The 17,761-nt window shown below is 40.9% G+C and overlaps 1 protein-coding gene and 1 long non-coding RNA gene across 2 annotated transcripts in view; one reads left to right on the top strand and one right to left on the bottom strand.

Annotated features, from left to right (window-relative positions):
- The window catches only part of CUBN (cubilin), a 143,942-nt gene that overhangs the window by 90,420 nt on the left and 35,761 nt on the right, over window positions 1-17,761 (bottom strand). Inside the window, exons 25-28 of the mRNA XM_040547129.1 lie at window positions 15,743-15,903; window positions 15,034-15,215; window positions 13,966-14,122; window positions 11,188-11,375 (exon numbers count right to left, since the gene is read on the bottom strand). Coding sequence (XP_040403063.1) covers window positions 11,188-11,375; window positions 13,966-14,122; window positions 15,034-15,215; window positions 15,743-15,903 — 688 coding nt within the window. The remainder of the gene's footprint in view (window positions 1-11,187; window positions 11,376-13,965; window positions 14,123-15,033; window positions 15,216-15,742; window positions 15,904-17,761) is intronic.
- LOC121064902 lies at window positions 614-17,246 on the top strand. Its single transcript, XR_005816752.1, has 3 exons — window positions 614-3,391; window positions 16,030-16,104; window positions 16,731-17,246. It is a non-coding gene; the product is annotated as an uncharacterized LOC121064902 (long non-coding RNA).

Raw genomic sequence — 17,761 nt, 5'->3', positions numbered from 1 at the left:
TGTCTGAACATTCTCATTGTGAATTTTTGGCATGTTTCCTTTCAGAATTTCAACAAAAACTTTTCTCTGTTCCGAAGCCATCACCATAAAATTCTCCCCATGCAAAGAATCAAATCTACGATCTCTAGATAGACAGCCAAGGTTTATTTATCTTTGCTCTCCACTCAAATCTCTTTTCCAAATAACCTCTGGTTCCACTAACAATTCGCCTACATTGAATGCCGATAGTATGGAAGTGTGGTATTACAGTAAATATTGACTAACCATGCTAGCTACTTCTTTTGCACATTTTCCAGCACTCACATATGGTAATCAATAATTAAGCCCTCAGCTTTTGTGTTCAAGATGTTGGTCTTGCAGAACTTTCAGAAACTGTGTTGTTGATTTAAGACATAGTTGGGGCCCAGAAATCTACTCAAGTGGTTTCAAGTCCTCAAACTGACAGTCAGGTTTGAATGTCTTTTTTCAATAAAAAATAAATTGAACGTAGTTCAGCCAGAAGTTAGGGGCAAATTGCAGGAATGGTAATATTCCATGGCCTGTTTTATGGCTTGTGACCCTGAATCTTTTTGGTTTTCAAACCTCTAATGCCATGAAATGCCCAGAGCATGAGGAATGTATTGGAACTTGAGAACCATCACTCCATGGTGAAATCTGAAAAGCCTGAAAGTTGCTACTTGCCGACTGATTGCTGGTAGTTCTTGCAAAGCCTCAGTCAAATGTGTTTGGTAACAGATATAAAATTGTCATAGAGATTAGATGTTAACAACTTGCATTCATCTGCATTCTTTTCAAATGTAAAGCTTAATCTGACATACAGATGAGCTGTCCCATGCCCAGCATTACAGTTATGACCTTCTCTCAAGCCAGGCTGAGACCTTTACATATTCTTTTATGGCTTAAGCTCAGCAAAATGAAGTAAGTCAGATCCAATTAGATTTTTTAATAGTGCTACTTCCTTCGATGGCTTTGTGGTATATACGACTCATTTGTGTGGCTTCAAGCCATGGAAATCTTACACCAGAAAAATGTGAATGGGGAAGAATGAATCAATGTGGAGACCATGAACCTGAGCTCTGAATGAAAGGCAAAGAGACACATATTCAACGATCAGCCGTTAGCTTTGGTGATTACAAATGAAAAACTCTCTAAAGAACTATGGACTAAATCATCCCCAGAAACTTTCAAATCAAAACAAAAAAAACAAGCTTCATGAGTCTTCCGTCGGGGGAGTGTTATTTTTATCTAAGACGGCGAGCGTCACATTTCTGTGTAATTTGCCCTGAAAACAGCCAGTGGGTTTTTCACGACACAAATAATGGTTACCATGGCAATCCCTTCATGCGGCGCTGCCCCGTGGTGCTGGGTTCAGGCCGGAGTTTCACAGGAAATTCGAGTGCCTGGCCAGCTGTAACTCATTGAGAGAGGCAGAGCCACCGCTGCTAGAATTACAGAGGGTTTTTTTTTCGAGCTGTCTTTCACTTATAAACGAAGGGAACAGCTGTGTGTTTCCACAAAGCATTCTGAACTTCTAAAACCACATCTTGCTCTCACACAAATACGGGCAAGTGAAACTGAAGCTGAGCGCACATCTCATGGGCCACAATTTCTCTTCTGATCTCTGAGGCAGTGTTTCTCATTTAAGGGCCTGCTTTGTCAGCTGTGCCATCCGAAACTGCTGCAAATCGAGGGAAAGTCCTTCCCCAGGCAACACGAGGCATGGCACTCCCTTGGTCTGTGCAAGGCTAGCCACTCCAGCAGCATACTGGCTGTAGGACCTGGGCACTGGGCTCCCTCCCAGCTAACCACTGGGAAGAGCACACTTGCTCCCTTTCTGTGCAGGTAACTCTTCCATAATTGATTTGTTTCTTCAGACCTTTTAGCCTCCACCATAAAATCCAAGGGCAATGATATTGTAATGATATTGACAGATACTGCAGCACAGTTTAAGATCCTTAGCATGGCAAAAAAGAAAAGCCTCCCTTCCTCCTTAATGAAACCAATTGCCCAGCAGCACCCAGAGTGCTCCATTTCATCAGCCTGCACCCAGGCACCAGGGATGTGGTAACTTCAGATGAATTAGGCATAGGTTCAGTAATCGCTATGGGAAACCCCTTATCAGGTTGCCCAGGAGAAGGCGCGTAGGCTGACGCAGCAGTGCGAAGGGGAGGTACTAGCTCTCTAGGGGATGAATCCGGCTGAGGGACTGCCCTGCAGCAAGGTGGCAGCTGAAAACCATCTGCTGAAGGTTGGAGCGGGGCCGTGACAGCAGGCTAGCCGAGGCTGCAGGAAGGGCTCGGCTCAGTCCAGAGGAGACACGGTGGTCACCAGTGGCCAGTGGATTTTGGCTTTCTGGACTCTCCAGCCTGGAAGCGTGTCACTAATGCCAGTAATGATGATCTGGAGGCCACGGTTGTTCACCGCTCTTTGGAGGAGCAAAGCAAAGCGGCATGACCTGTGGCAGAGGAGCTCATTGCCAGAACTGGAGTAAAGGCTCAGTGACTAAGCTTACTGGAAAACGGAGTTTCTGCTGGGTGGAAAGAAGTAAATTGGAGGAAGGAAACTTCGAATGTGCTCCATTTGGGCATACTTGCAGTGGGGATATTTTGCTAGCCGAATGCGTCGTCAAGCCTATTTCCTCTTGCAAAGTGAGCCTGGCAGGAACCTTCCAGACAGGTAGCGGGGCTCCATCTGTTCAGTTCTCCTACCAGGAAGCTGATTTTTCTTAGGGCAAAACTTTAAATTTCTCTTGGATAGTTTTATTTCTGTGAAAAGGGATATTTTTTCATCAGAAAAATTATTATAAAGGAAAACTAGCCTAATCTGCTCTGGAAAAAAAAAGCTGCTTACAAACATTTGTTAGGCAGAAGCCGTAGTTTTGATTCGGAGATGATGGACTCATCAAAGGCAAGCTTTCAGTTTCCTGCGAGGGGATAAGCCATCCTAGGAATACTGATCCCCCTCATTTTTAGAGGAGATCATTCAGAGTTCTCATTTTCATTGCCAGTAATTCTGTTATGAGCAGATAATTCTATTATCTATCATCAATTATTCTATTATCAGATGGCATTCGTTCATGGTATAATTATGAATAATTACATCAATTATTCTCTCAATTTGAGTCTTGATACACATTGTTTGTAGTCTGAAAACAACACCACAACAGGTCTGGGCTGTCTGCAGAATTCAGGAAAGGAGATTGCACCTTGGATCAGATCACCATGACAAGTGTCCCGCGCATCACCGGAGCCTCTAGAGACATCCTCGCAGAGCTATTCTGACACAAACAAGTATCCCTTTCCTCTTAGAAGTGTGAAACCTGATATAGGATTGTTTTGACTGATCTAAACACTAGAGGCAGTGGTTACAGGTAGCAGCTCTTCCTGAAGGGGTAAGTTTTTGAGAAGGAAGTTGTGATGACATCGCAACAAATCTGTTACCAGAAAATGAAATGGTGCAAAAAACAGATAATATAATCGTCATCCAACTACCAGAATGCACTACAAAAAGAAATCACCAATAATTGTTAAAGCGAGAATTAACACAGGTAAAAATAATCAATTTCCAAGCAGTACATTTCCTTTGAGGAGAAATAGAGTGCAAGCTTAAGAACCTGCAGGTCCATCAGCCAGAGAAAAGAAACAAAGTGAAGCTGCAGGATGTGGCACATTGCTCTAGCTTAGCACCACAGCAACATAGCTTTCACAGAAACAAAGGCAGCTTAAGATTTCCAGTGATTTACCGTGAAGCCTTGTTATTTTTATCTCTGCACAATCAGGAGAATGACATAAGGTTATGTTTGTGTTTGCAAGATGAAAAGTGTTTGAAGGTACCAGCTGATAAAAGCCCTCCCTGTATAAACTCTCTATAAAATAATGCTTTAGAATCGTAGAATGGCTTGTTTTGGAAGGGACCTTAAAGATCATCTAACTGCAGCCCCATTATTATTTACATATGTTTATGACCTAGATGACCCTTGATAAAGCTCCTTGCTCTGACCACTGTAGGCAACTTCCTTGCCTCCACACAAAGACACTTCCTTCACTAATTAGCCATTTTCTTCCATAGTACAATAGAGTTTATCGTCGGTCACTGGACATATAGGTATACCAGTTAATCTCTTTGTGATGTATCTAACATATGGAAATGTATAAATGTCTAGTTTTATAATAGTAAGAGTTGTATCCGAATCTATGTTTTGTCTTATAACCCGAGCCTGAAATACTCATAGAATCAGAGAATATCCCGAATTGGAAGGGACCCACAAAGATCATCAAGTCCAACTCCTGGGTCCCCAAAGGACCACCCAAAAAATCAGACCATGTGTCTGAAAGCATCGTCCAAATGCAGGCTTGGAGCCGTGACCACTTCCCTGGGAAAACCCTTTGAAAATTCCAAGCAAAGTTAAATTCCACATCGAACTGCAGTGACGTTTTAAAAAGAAGTTTCCATCTCTTACAGTACTGTTTACTACTTCCTCAAAGAAAACAACCAGAACTTCTAACTGCAGACAAATCTGCTTATTCCCAACTTTCTAAGAAAGACTTATTTCTGCAAATGATGTAACAGCAGAAAGCTGCCACAGTGGGAGAAGCAGCTTACAAAGAGATGGGGCTGGGCCTGGGAACACAGCAACTGGGGGAAATGGAGAAGGTGAGGACACACTGAGAAGCCCAGGCGGGTTTGAGCAGTTTGCAGTGCTGCTGACTTCTGTGCATGGCTCTGTGCTGCTCCTCAAGTGCTTCGCCAGCCTGGGTCAATCAAACTGCCAGCACAAGCAACATCATCACACTGATGTTGTCAGAGGCCAACGGGGACAGGATCCTCCCTGGGAATCTCACCATTTGAGAAAATTTGCACCACATGTAACTGTAGCAATGGAGGAGAGGTGCGGCTGGGTCTTGGAAAAATAAAAAAAAAAAAAAGGGGGGGCGGGGGGGGGGTGGAATGTTCCTGTCCATTATGCTTTCAGGAAAACAAAATTGCCAGCTCATGGGAACAGCAGGAAGAAGATGAACAAGACCTTCCTCAAAGTCTGGTATGGTTTTCTCTGGCTTTTCTGTGGGCTTCCCTTTGATGAGGGGAAGCTTTGACCAGGTCAGGAGGGCTTTCTCCTGACGCCGTGTAACTTCATATTGTGATGCCTGCACTGACTGGGATGAGCCGCTTCATTGCACAGATGGTCTTACACTCTGGCCAGGCTTTCCAGAAAAATGTGGAGAATGGGATGAACTCAGGAGAGAAGAATCCAGCATTATTAAATGAGTCACAAATGCTATTTCTCCAGCAAGGGGCATGCACGCTACTATCAGCTACATGTGCTAGTATTTTACAGTCACTTTATTGTACAGTGCTTTTTCCTGAAGGTACAGGCAAAGTCACATTGCTCTGAGCTGGCAGGGCGTAGACAAGAAAATGTCCATGAAGCTCTGACTCATTTTGTAAGTCCCAGAGCAGAGTTTCTGCTGCCTTCCTGTGCCACTCGTGCTTCTTGTCATCTGAGGTTTCTGTAAGCATCATGCAACCATTTCACCACTGACAAATTTAGCAGTCTTGATGTGTTTTGTTTTTTTTCTATGTGCATTTCTAAAGTCTGCTTCTAAGTAACCTTTTGAAAAGTAAAGCCAAAATGTACTTCAATTGTGGCAATGCAGGCAAATGGGAAAACAGAAAAATCTTTCTGAGCCCTGAGCCAGTCTTGTGTAGGGTGAACAGCTTTTTAGCCTGACATGCTCCTTTTCCTGATTACCCAGATCTCTCTGTGAAAATCAGTGCAAGAGCTGAGATCTCCCTGTATACAAATGGTGAGGCCTGCCACAGAGACCCGAGGAGAGTTGTCACTTTTATCCTTACAGTCTTACACTGAAGAACTTCTCGTGGAGGCCCATAAATCCCTGAAGGAATTCAGGGATGGGCTGGCGTGCTGCCAGCTTGCATTAATGGATACCACTGCTGCCTGGCCAGCAGGCTGTAATTTGATGTCTGTGGGCAGAACCTGGATGGGTATATTTAATATATCGTCTGGTTCCCCAGGGTGATGTACTACCAGTGACATTTTGTAAATCAATGCATGGCCATAAGCAAAGCCATTCTCTGTGCCTGGAGAATTCCTGGAACACTTTAAAAAGGCACAGTAATAAATAAAATGTCATAATGTTAATCTCCTTATATAGTTTAAGTATATTTACTAATTACAAGTACAGAAGAGAGCAAAACTAGAAACGGGATAAGCTTCCTTTCCCCTATGAGAAGCTAATAAAAAAAAAGAGGATGACCAGCTGAGTGCAAGAAACAATTATCTAATGCATTATTCACAGATGGAGAAAAAGGATGTTATGGCACATCCCTGGAATGCTGCAGTGGTTTAAAAAAAAAAAAAAAAAAGAAGAAGAAAAAAAAAAAGGACATATCCTGTTACTACCAGAAGGAAATGAAACAGTTCTCAGGAGCAGATGTCATATTAATTACTGTACTGATTTGATAACATCTATATATAAAGGATGCAGTGGTATTTTAACCACCTAAGCCTAATCACTGAAAGACTCTAGACACTGGCAGTAAGCAAGGAAGGAAGTGCTTTATTCCAAAGAGGAATAAAGTCCTGCCTTGCAGCCACTGTGGTGAAAGGCCACTGTGGTTATCAGCCAGACAGTTGTCCTGATAAGATGTGCTTTTACATTAACCCAGTGGTAATACCATTGGTAATACCATTGGGTTAATGGTAATTCCATCCTTGCCACTAGACTAACATGCTGCACAGGTCAAAGGGCGTGAGGTTTAGAGAGCTCCGAATCTTGCCTTGCCACATGACATTTTACTATCTGCTTATCAGGCTGGTGGCATCTTGCAAAAGGCTGGGCAAGGCCTTCCCTGTGTTTATAAAAGCAAATGCTAAACAGACTGGACTTCCACGGAAGGTTATACTTTGTGAACAGAAGAATATAGAGGAAGTTTTTAACTGCAGGACAGGAAGATTAGTGGTTTTCAAATAATATTTTTCTTAGATAAGAGAGGAGTAAACTTCAATCCTACTGCAAGACTGATCTTCAGGCAGTAACATTACATTCTCCTCACTTACAAAATACCCTTGCTTCTGTGGAGATTATGTTCTGTCATACTAAATAAGAAGGTAATTCATCATTATAGATGGGGGTTAAATATATGCTTGTTCAGCTAATAACCTGGTGAGTGTAGAGGAAGGAATGACATTTCCATGTCATTGTCTGCAATATCTCACTGTCTACAGGCTGATGACTCCTCTAGAAATACTAATGTTAGGTTATTAGGCCAAGCCACAGCATGCAATATAATTTAAAGAGCTTCCAATCTAATTACGGTTAGTCCAGCATCACAAGGAAACAGTCTGCTCTTTGGTATGCCGTGTATCTTATCATTGCCACTTCTGTAAAAGTCTTTGTCACAAGCAATTCATCTTATATTCTTGAAATTTCACTGTAAAACTCCCTGCGAAATGTCAGGCATCCTGTGAGCATTACCAGCAATGTGCCAACATCATCTGACAGGCCGATACGCGGCACACTGAGCGTTTGCTGAAGTGCTCACATCAGATTCGTGCTGGAGGCCGCCACTAGAAAAATCTGCAGGTTTGCCTCCCTCCAACACTGTCCCTTCTCGATTTCTGGCACCTAAGCACAAGGGCAGAAAATCACCACCAAATCAGAAGAGCAAGGCTTCTTCCTTCCTGCCTGGCACAGGTATAAATCCTTTTAAGTGCTGCAGCAGTGGAGATGCAGGCCCTGCCCAGGCCAGGCCGAGTCAGAGTCACTCAAGGCTCCCTGCCGAGAGCGACCGCTGCTCACCATGAGTAATGCCAGCCAGCAGCTGTTCTGGCTCACAACAAGCATCCCATGATCAAAGGAGAAAAGGAAATAGGTAATGCAACACATGGCTGATTTCTCATTGCACAGCTGTGACTGGATTTCAGTCCGAGATAGCCGTGCACTGCACTTGCACTTGCCTGTACCCTTTGGACACCCGACTATCTCGTTCCTCAACTTTTATTTGAAACCGTTATTTGCTCTAAGTGATGATAATATCTTTGGTAATAGCCAACCACTAGGAATACCTGTGTGGAGGACCTTTTGGTTTTGTCATTATTCATATTTAATTTCTGACTCATATAGGGATTAAGCCAGGGAGCAAACAGCAAATGAATGTCTTCTGTGTGTCTCAGACTGAATTAGTCAGGAGGCAAAATGCTCTTCACATATACTGCATGTGGTTTTGGGTCAGAAGTGTAGGCTATAATTAAACACGAAGCTGAAGAACAGGCCCTTTTCCATTATGGAGATTGGGACCAAAACCGCAGTGTCTGGGCCAGGGGCAGCAGTACCAGGAATGCAGCCTTCCCACTCTAGCTCTCCCCACCCTACCAACCACCATAATTTTCTCCTTCAGAAATCAGAAAGATTTTCAAAAAAAAAACAGAGTTCTAGTTTAACACACTAACGATGTCATAAAAATATTCATTAAATCTATTTCTCCCGCTGTCTTAAAAGCAGCTTTGCTCATCATTTTATTTTGCAACTGCCGTTTCTTGATTGTATTCTGTTCAGCTCTCTGCCACAACACCTCTGCAGCATTTTATCTTGTCTTTCTGGATCACTCATCTCTTTCCCTTCATTCCTCTGCCACCACAACTGTGATCATCACTTAATCCAACCTAACAGCTAGCCCTCATCCTTCCCATCCTCAGCCTCCCATCAAGTATTAGCAAATATTGCCACCAAACCAGCCCTCTGCTAGCTGCCACAGATCACCAGGCTGCTGCTGTTGGGGCAGTCACAGAGCTAAGAAACAGGCATGGTGTTGCTGCCTGCTGCAAGGGGCTGAGGTTGAAGCTGTCACCAAGCCCCAAGAAGGTGGGAAAAGGGGTACCTGAAAGAACCTGGGGGAAGAGAACATCTGATCAGCACCAGTGGCCACTCAGTGCTGTGAGCGGAGCAATATGGAAACAGCGTGAGCAGCAGCTTCCAATTTTCTCTAAGAAAATGGTGAAGAGCTCTGGCACATGGTCCGTGCACCACCCGCTTGGACTGCAGTGAACAGGATTATACCTCTGTTTTCCCAGTCTTATAGTCAGCCACGGCATCAGAGCTTTCCCCTTTTAGGCCTCTTTGCAATAAACAAATCTCAAAACTAGCATGTGGCAGAAAAGTAATTTTACGTCAGCTGAACAGCTATGAGTCTTTGAGCCTTTTTTTATATTAACCCTTTTTCCAGTTTGCAGTGGAGTCAGATTCCACATGGATTTCATACAGAGAAGTCCCAAATATCTGCAGACTGCTTAGAAAGTGAACCACAGACTTGTTCCAGATGATTCCCCCTTTCCCCTACACCACAGAGCACTTCACAGCCTTGCCAATGTGCTCCCTTTCACAAGACACAGGGTGAGAGCAAATGCTAGTCAGCTCCCTGGCTGGTTCAACCTTGTTCTCTTTTTTTACACTATGGCACATATTTGTGCAGCATGCAACAACCAAATAAGAACATCTTTTTCCAAGTGGTATTTCTTAATGGCATTTGGAGAAAGACTTCTTCAAGTAATGTGACATGAATTGCAAATTAAAGCCTCCTTAACACACTTCCATGACTCTGTTTTTCCCTTGCATTTTGCTCTTTATACTTCTTTCAGTCTGTGTTTTCTTTGCTTGGAAGCAATGAAACATTGTTAAAACAAAGAGTGCACTTACTTTTCTGCTCCCCATCTCCTCCCTCCCTCTAATGTGTTTTATTTCTGTTCTTTAAGTGCTTTGGATCAGGTCCTTGCCTCTGGCACTATTTCTCCAGCCTTGAGCTATGTCTAGAATAGCGTTTTCTGGCAAGTTTGTTGCTCTTCACTGGCTGACTACTGTGTGCAGGGCTCCCGCCTTTCACTGATCAAGGGCTTAGGCATCTGGAGACTAGCACTGGCCTCTCCATTTGGCTCCAGTATTTCCTTTTCGGCCTCCTCACAAAAAATGAACGAGGTTTTAAGCAACTTCTGCTAGCTCTCAATACAGTGCTCCCTTGTTTATTTTATTTGCATGTCTATTATTTCTTTCCACTCCTGGCCGATAACAGAATAAATTTGGAAAAAACTCCACTTTTTGCCAGTTTATTACCAATTTTTGAGCTCTGAAAGATGGCATAATAAGGAGTTAGGGGGAGTGAGGGAGGACGTCTAGAGGGAGTACGTTAGCCCAACGCCAGGCCTGTTGCTTGACTCTCTGCAAGAGCCCACTGTAAGTAAGCATCCCAATAAATGTGGGCACTGTTCCTTAGCCCTCTTCTTGGCTGTAAGTAGCCTTCTCTAATATGTCTCTAAATTTCAATTCCTCTTGTGCAAAACCTAAGTAGAGCACAGGGGCTGTGTGCTGGCATCCTGTACAAGGGTGAGATGTGAAGGATGGATTGGTTCAGCAAAAGACTGAAATTGTAAGCAGAAGATTATAACACTCAGTATAGCAGTGATCATGACTGCAGTCTACTTCGCATAGTACGAAGTACAAAACTGAGAGAAAATACATCTTCAGTTGTCCTAGAAATAGATTTTTTGACAAATTGAAATAAGAAGATATTTGTCTTTATATTGACTGGATTGTTTCGTTTAGCTAAAAAAAATCTCTTTTGTGAATAAATTCAATTTCTTTCAGTCCCTTTAAAGAATTAGGTTAATTATGACGAGTAGGTTAATGTAATCAAGAGACACAGCAACCTTCTATTAAAAATTGTAGAATTAAAACATTTTAAAGCTTTTGAACATTCCCCATTGCTTTTCAGATGAAACCGAGAAGAAAATAATTGGGTCCACTGTGTTTTAGTAATCATTACTAATCTCAGAATTTCTTCCGCTTCTGTACATGACACTGGAACGTCATCTCGCTTCAGCCGTAAAAAACAGTGCATCTAATCTAAGTTGGTATCTAGACTCTCTGTAGCAAATCAAGGCACCTGCGTCCTCCCTGCTGCAGACACCTGTCTTAAGGTAGGATGAACTGGTCTCTGGCAGTGCTTAACTCCCTACTGACCACAGAGGAAATAGGGAAAATATATTTGGACTAAATATACAGCTTTTGATGGCTAAATTTAGATAAGATAAATTTACCCCTGGTCTTCTGCATCCTCATTGTTTTTCTTTATTGGAGAAGACCTGGTAGTTCTTGTTTCTAAAACCTGGGTACATACCTTCAAGTAGTCAAAGTCACAGTCAGATCCATCTTCTAAATCAAAGGCTGTGAAGCTATAGTTGAGCGTGTTCCCCATTGTTGCTTGAATGGTCCAGTTGCAGTGCTCACTTAAGGGGTAATTATTTGGATAATTTAAACTTTCCAATATGCCATGGCTACGGTTAACAGTCAGTACTTCGTGGCAAACTGAAAAAGAGGTGATAAATTATATCTGTGCAGTGTTTTTTAACTCAGTATCTCAAAAATACTAATTGAAATTATGGGTACCATTATGAGGAGAAAAATATTTTTATCCACAGATTAAAGAAAAGAAACCAGGCAGAAACAGAATTGTGACCTATTGCATGTTTTGTGAAAAAAAAAAAAAAAATCAACAACTAGACTTTCCAAACTTGAATCAGTTCTATTACGGTCTTCTTTTCCAGCACTTGCAGACTTATCAGCCAGTTTTTATATTGTGGTATAGATTTTTTTTTTTTTGGCTATTTTTTTCAGTTTTAAACACATGGTTATTCCTGAAACACGTTTTCTTCTATTTATTTTTTCTTAACTAATAATAGTTAATAATTTGCTCCATCATTTTGAAACAATTCTGGGGGAGGGTGCTCAACAAAGATTGCCTAGTGGATTAAAGTGGTTTATTTCAGCAAACTAGAAGAAAATAATCCTTGGCTAAAACAACAAATGGAAACTGTAGTGTTTCCTAGCTCCAGGAATTGGAAGTGAGCACAATATTCTTTAAAAAGGAGCCATGATTTTAATGTTGATTCATATAATAACAGCCTAGCAGAAGTACTGGACACTCACCTGGAATAATGAGAGCTTTCCTTGAAAGACAAAGAAAATTAAAAATAATCTAAACCAGACAAAGAGTGAAATGACAACTACGGCATTATGTCAGTGAGTCTCATTTTCCTGAATCTGTCTTTCACTAAAGACAGAAGATGTCAATATGGGTGATTCCTTCTCTGGAGACAGTGTACAGTGTCTGTCAGGAGCAGACCAGTGTGATGCACAGACAAGATGTGGGCAGGAGGAATGGAGCAGGACAAGACGCTTGCTTTGCACAGCAAATCTGCAGTGTTTGAACAACAGAAATAGCTGAGATTCACTTGCAAAAATCTTCTATTGTCTGTCAAAAGGAATAATACACCTACCTCCTGCACATTTTTTGGATTCTTTCCAAATGATTTACAGAGCAGCAAGGTCTGTGTTTTTAGGAGTTCAAAATGCCCAGAATACAGCTGAGGGTCAGGGTCAGGGTCTGGTGAAGTGGGGCTTTTCTGCAAAGCTACACTGAAGCATATAACTGTTTGAAAGGACAGGATGAAGAGCATGAAATGGATTCTGAAGAATGCAAAATGGGCAAAAGCTGCTACCCCCTGCCATCGGGATTTTATTAGAAACTTATCAGGCACAAAGGTGCCTTTGAATGTTAATTTGATACGATGTTTTCCTTTGCAATGTTTTCCAATTCATCATTGCCTTTCTTTCATGTCCACATAAATGCATCTGGCATCTAAACATCCTTATTTTACACCACTACTTCCTACATAATTTTAGCTTTTGGGCAAGCTACTGAAAGCTTTCTTTGGTGCATGTGGAATTTCAGGAATTAAATATGAATGTAAAGTGTAGCTCATACATTATCTGATACCTCAGGTTCTACATCTGAATGTTTTCTAAGTGCTTTCTATTTAATTAATGGAAGGGGGAGAAAGAACCCTATTCCAATATATTGTCTTGATTTTGCAGTCTGAAAATTACATGGTAGATTAATCTGTTGTATCTTTAAGTAATTAGGGAGCCAACGCTCCTTCACCCTTCTAATTACAGTGTGTGCCATGTGACGAATAGCTTTGTTGTTTTTTTTTGTTTGCTTGTTTTGTTTTGTGTTTGAATGCATTTACTATTGTCAAATGTAAGGCAACTTAATGTCTAAAAATCTAAAGCTATCTCTATCAGTTGGGCATGTCATATTTAGAGTACCCAAAGATACCTATAGTTCACGTGTGTGTGGTGAAATTCTGTATCTTCCGATAGTATCTAACTATACAATAGAACATATAAGGAGAAAAGAAAACACTGGGACAATATCCAAGGTTATGACTGGGAACAGAAAACTTTAATTCTTCACGTATCTTCTTGTATTTTGTTTGTTTGTTTTGCCAAATGTTAATATTCCAATATTTGTGGGGTAGAACAATTGTACATAAAAATGTGTGCAAGAAAATTGTGACCCTTACCACAAAATATAAAAAATGAAACTCTTTGAAGTGTTCCAGGTAGGCTAAATGAACCCAAGCACCCACAATAATCCACGAGGGCTGAAGGTAACACCTTTATCCTTTGCCATCCTACCTCACAGCAGCTAGAAGGGCATAGAAGCCTATTTTCTATCTGCCTTCTCTATTAGAAGGTCATGAGACTGTGTAAACAGATGAGAAAGAACAGTCCAATCTACCCTGTTAGGGACTTCCAACACTTGGTATTCTGAGTAACTCTGGAGTGGAAAGTACCACTGATACAAGTAATAGCAGTAGGGCCACCTCACCAGCTTTCTTCTAGGGAAGAGATTATCTCTGTGACGGGTACATGGGTAGTTAATTTTTAGTTCTCTGTGTCTTGTGACTGGAGCAGACTAAAGAATCTAGGTCAGTGATATGCTCCACGCTTTGTTCTCTGTTCATGAATAAATAAGATCATGGACTGCGAGACAGTTTCAGGACCAAGCTGAACTATAGAAACATGTTCTTATCTTGTTTTGCTTACTTACCTTGTTTGTATTTAGCTAAAAAACCTCCACCTCGCAGACTGCTATCTGTCCTTAGTTTTATGTACACACTGTCTCCACTTGAACGGATGAGTTGTGGTATCTGATTCCCACAAAATTTACCTAGCTGTTTAGCATTGCTGCTGTTGCCATCATATACCTTAATGGAAAAAGAGAGAGAGGGAGAGAGAGAAAAGGGTAGAGATTTTAGAAGCAGGCAGAAAAGTGTGTTAGTTCCCCCATAAAATATAATTTTGGTGATTCTGCTGGTTGCTACAGAATTTGAGGAACTAGAACTGTTTCAACTTTGACAGCACAATGCTGACTATTGAATTTACTAAAGCTGGTAGCACTACAAATCCAAGTAATTTCCCCTTCCAAATGTCTGCTTAGGGAATTGTTTCTGGGTACAAGAGAGGTTAAATTCTATTTTTTGCTCAAAGGAAGCCTCACAGGCATTTCAGAAACAAGCAAATCAGTGGAAAAACAGGAAGCCAATAATCAAATACTGGTGGGTTTGGGGGGGCTTACTCACTGATAGGAAAAAACTGCTCCATTTCAATTCTAATAAAAATATTCAAATAATTTACCAACAATTTGAATATGGAATTTGGGATTAACTATAGGGTTATTGACACTATTGTGCCATTTTCCTTGTAATTTGCTAGGAGACCATACTTAGTCCTTGGTCCAAAACACAGTGAATTTAATAGATGTAGGCATATTCTTGTTTCAGTGGCCCATCTAGACATAAATGCCTTTCTTACTTTGCGCAACTACAGACACCACTGCCTTTCCTCTTGCTGCTCTGTGACATGGAACCACAGAATCATAGAACCATTAAGGTTGGAAAAGACCTTCAAGATCAGCTGGTCCAACCATCCCCCTACCACCAATGTCACCCACTAAACCATGTCCCTGAGCACCAAGTATGAAGGTAGCATGGAGCTTTCCTGTTCTGGGTCTGTTCACATATGAACATTTAAAGACCAAAGCCATGTGTTTTTCTTTGCCTCTGCATTCATCATACTTAGCTGCCTCCTGTGGAGCAAAGGGTCATGGGGTACATACCGCAAGGTAATCAAAGTTGCACTTTGGGTGGTACTCTAGATGGAACTGTTCAAACTGGATTTCAAACGGGGTTCCTCGATTTCCTCTGAGCAACCAGTAGCACTCTGAATTGTGATAATATGGCATAGGGTAGTTGGGAGACATGAAGATGCCAGAAGCTGTCATCAAAGTCCCACCACAACCTGATAATGACAAAGAAACCAAACCAACATTTAACATCAAAAGCAGTGGAGAATTAGAGGTGATGTGTGAGATTCACAATATTGAATTCTTTCACGTGTTCTGAATGTCTTGAGTGATAAACCAAAAATCTGCATTAAGACAACAGTAAGTGGAAGGGAGCCAGTAGCACCTAGAAATATTAACCATCTAATTTATAGACTGCTCCTGTTTGATAGTTACTTTCCAAATAAAAACCTGTTCATTAAATTCTTGCTTACCACTACTTTCCCAAACACCAGTGAAAGCTGATGCTATATTAAATCTAGGGAATAGTATATCCTTCTCATGGAGAAAAACAAAGCCCATACATCAAGAAAGTTAAGTTCTTGATCTAAACAACCTGACGATATGCCGCTATATAATTAGCAGAGAGATTTTATGAGATGAGAAGCAGAAAAGATGTGGGGAAAATGTGAGAAATAAAAAAATAAAAAGAAAGATCAATGAGATGTGCAAAATGGCTTTATACTTGATATACTCATTTTACCTGCTGATGTGCCATCCCACTCTGCTGAAAATCCCTGTCTTGTGCCAAATATGTCACTTACAAACTTTATCCACAGCTTGTTACCATGAGAGATTATAACAGGAGGCAGGTCTGTACCACAGTATTTTCCAAGAGGAGGAGAAGTTTCATAGCCTCCATCTCTAGAATGATAGAGAATAAAAACCTTGGGTCAAAGAGGGAAAGTGTGAGAAATATTAACACGGCAAAAAATCTTGGAATTCTTTCAGGCCTGGGAAAGACTAAACTTGGTTCTTCATCTTCCACAGAAAGACAGCTACCAAATACTGGAGAGGTCTCACTGCTTGTGGTAAGAGGTCCTACCACAAGCACCTGCTTGCTGGGTATGTCCAGTGTCTAAACTCAGCTGTCAATACACTGACAGACTCAAGAAGTATCTCAAGTGTGTTCAATGCTGCAGAAGCAGGACCTTCTCTGTATTCTACAAAGTGGCAGTCAATGGTGTAACCAAAGTAAACTTCTAATTTGAAGAAAAAACAACATTCTCACTTCTCACTGTCTCACCTGGCACAAACACAGATGAGCTAATTTATTTTAAAAAATATGTTTATTTGCCACCACACAAACGGGAATCCATTTCTCAGAACTCATATGATGCATACTTTGAAAGATGCATTCCACAATTGTTTCTACAGCCAATTATTTCCATCCATAGTCTTTCAATAAAGTAATATTTTCAGTTACATTTTATAATACTTTAATCAAGATGCACATCCAATGTTCTGTTGTGCTGCACGTATCTCATGGGAATAAAAAAGATGGTAACAACATGCTTATCAATTGCGTTATAATCTTAGCATAAAGATTATATAATTTCATATCAGGCAATCATACTGCAAATACCCTTACAGGTCAATAGAACAATAATAAGTACATTTATACTTAGATATGTCATCTTGATATGATGTTTCTTAAGAGAACAGTAATACTTTCAATTGTATTTTCACAGGTTTATCCTTGCTTTTGAGAGAAATTTCTGCTTAGATATTGCAACTCTCAGAGGTCTTTTTTCTTGTCACCCTCCCAGATTAAACTGCTTGCTGCTATCTCAGGTTACTAGCAGCTGAAGAACTGTGCCAGAACCTCTTCTCACTTGTATCTCCGCCCCTGCAGCTGTGGTCAGATGAACATTTTCTTAGTTGACTGAATGTAGTTTATCATAGGATACCTCAGGACAAGAACCCCGAGTGGCACCTCAACTAAAACTAATCTAGCTACCCCATTTAAGGGTATCAAGTTTGAGGAGACATCTCGTGGAAATCCAGTTACGACAGCAGCAATGTGCTGAGTTACACTTGGTGATGTTCTGACACTATCTGAAAACCTAGTTAATGCTGCTGGGTTCTTCACAGTGACATCAGAGTTAGATCTATGCAATAAATAAATCTTTTCAATTTTTGAGGTGAAAAACTGAAAAAGAAAACTGCTGTAATTCAAGTCAATCCAAAATTAAGGCTGTAACAGTTAAAATAAAGTTAGATTATACTTAATCTCTGATTGTTGTTTTAAAATGCAACACTTCACTTAGAAAATATTGAAAAAGTCTTCCAATTTTTCATAACTTTCTCCAGTTTGTATGCACAGCTGAAAACAAACAGCAGGAATTTAGAATCTCATTCCAACCAATATCTGGTATAATGTTCAGAATTAGTTCTATTGTGGTGCTCCTTGAGGTCATGAAAGGTCATGGCACACTCAGAGTCAAAAAACACACTGCAGTTCTGCATCTATGGTTCATCCAGAGAGCTAGCTCAGGAGGAGAAAAATAGGAGCACTGACAATTCAAAGTGCAAATCCCATACAGCAACACACTGCACTACTTACTTGGTGCAAGCTGTGTTGTAAGCATGCAGCTAACTTTCCTACAAGTATTACCCTCTCCCCCTTGTACTTTTCTCTGTCCTCTAAAATTTACTAGAAATCACCATGTCAATATCCTAAGATTAACAGTGATACCAGTATAGCTCAATATCACAGATT

This window comes from Cygnus olor, chromosome 2 (genome assembly GCF_009769625.2).
Source record: "Cygnus olor isolate bCygOlo1 chromosome 2, bCygOlo1.pri.v2, whole genome shotgun sequence".
NCBI lineage: Eukaryota > Metazoa > Chordata > Aves > Anseriformes > Anatidae > Cygnus > Cygnus olor.
The sequence above is the reverse complement of the archived record's forward strand: the minus strand, read 5'-3'. Positions and strand labels throughout refer to the sequence as shown.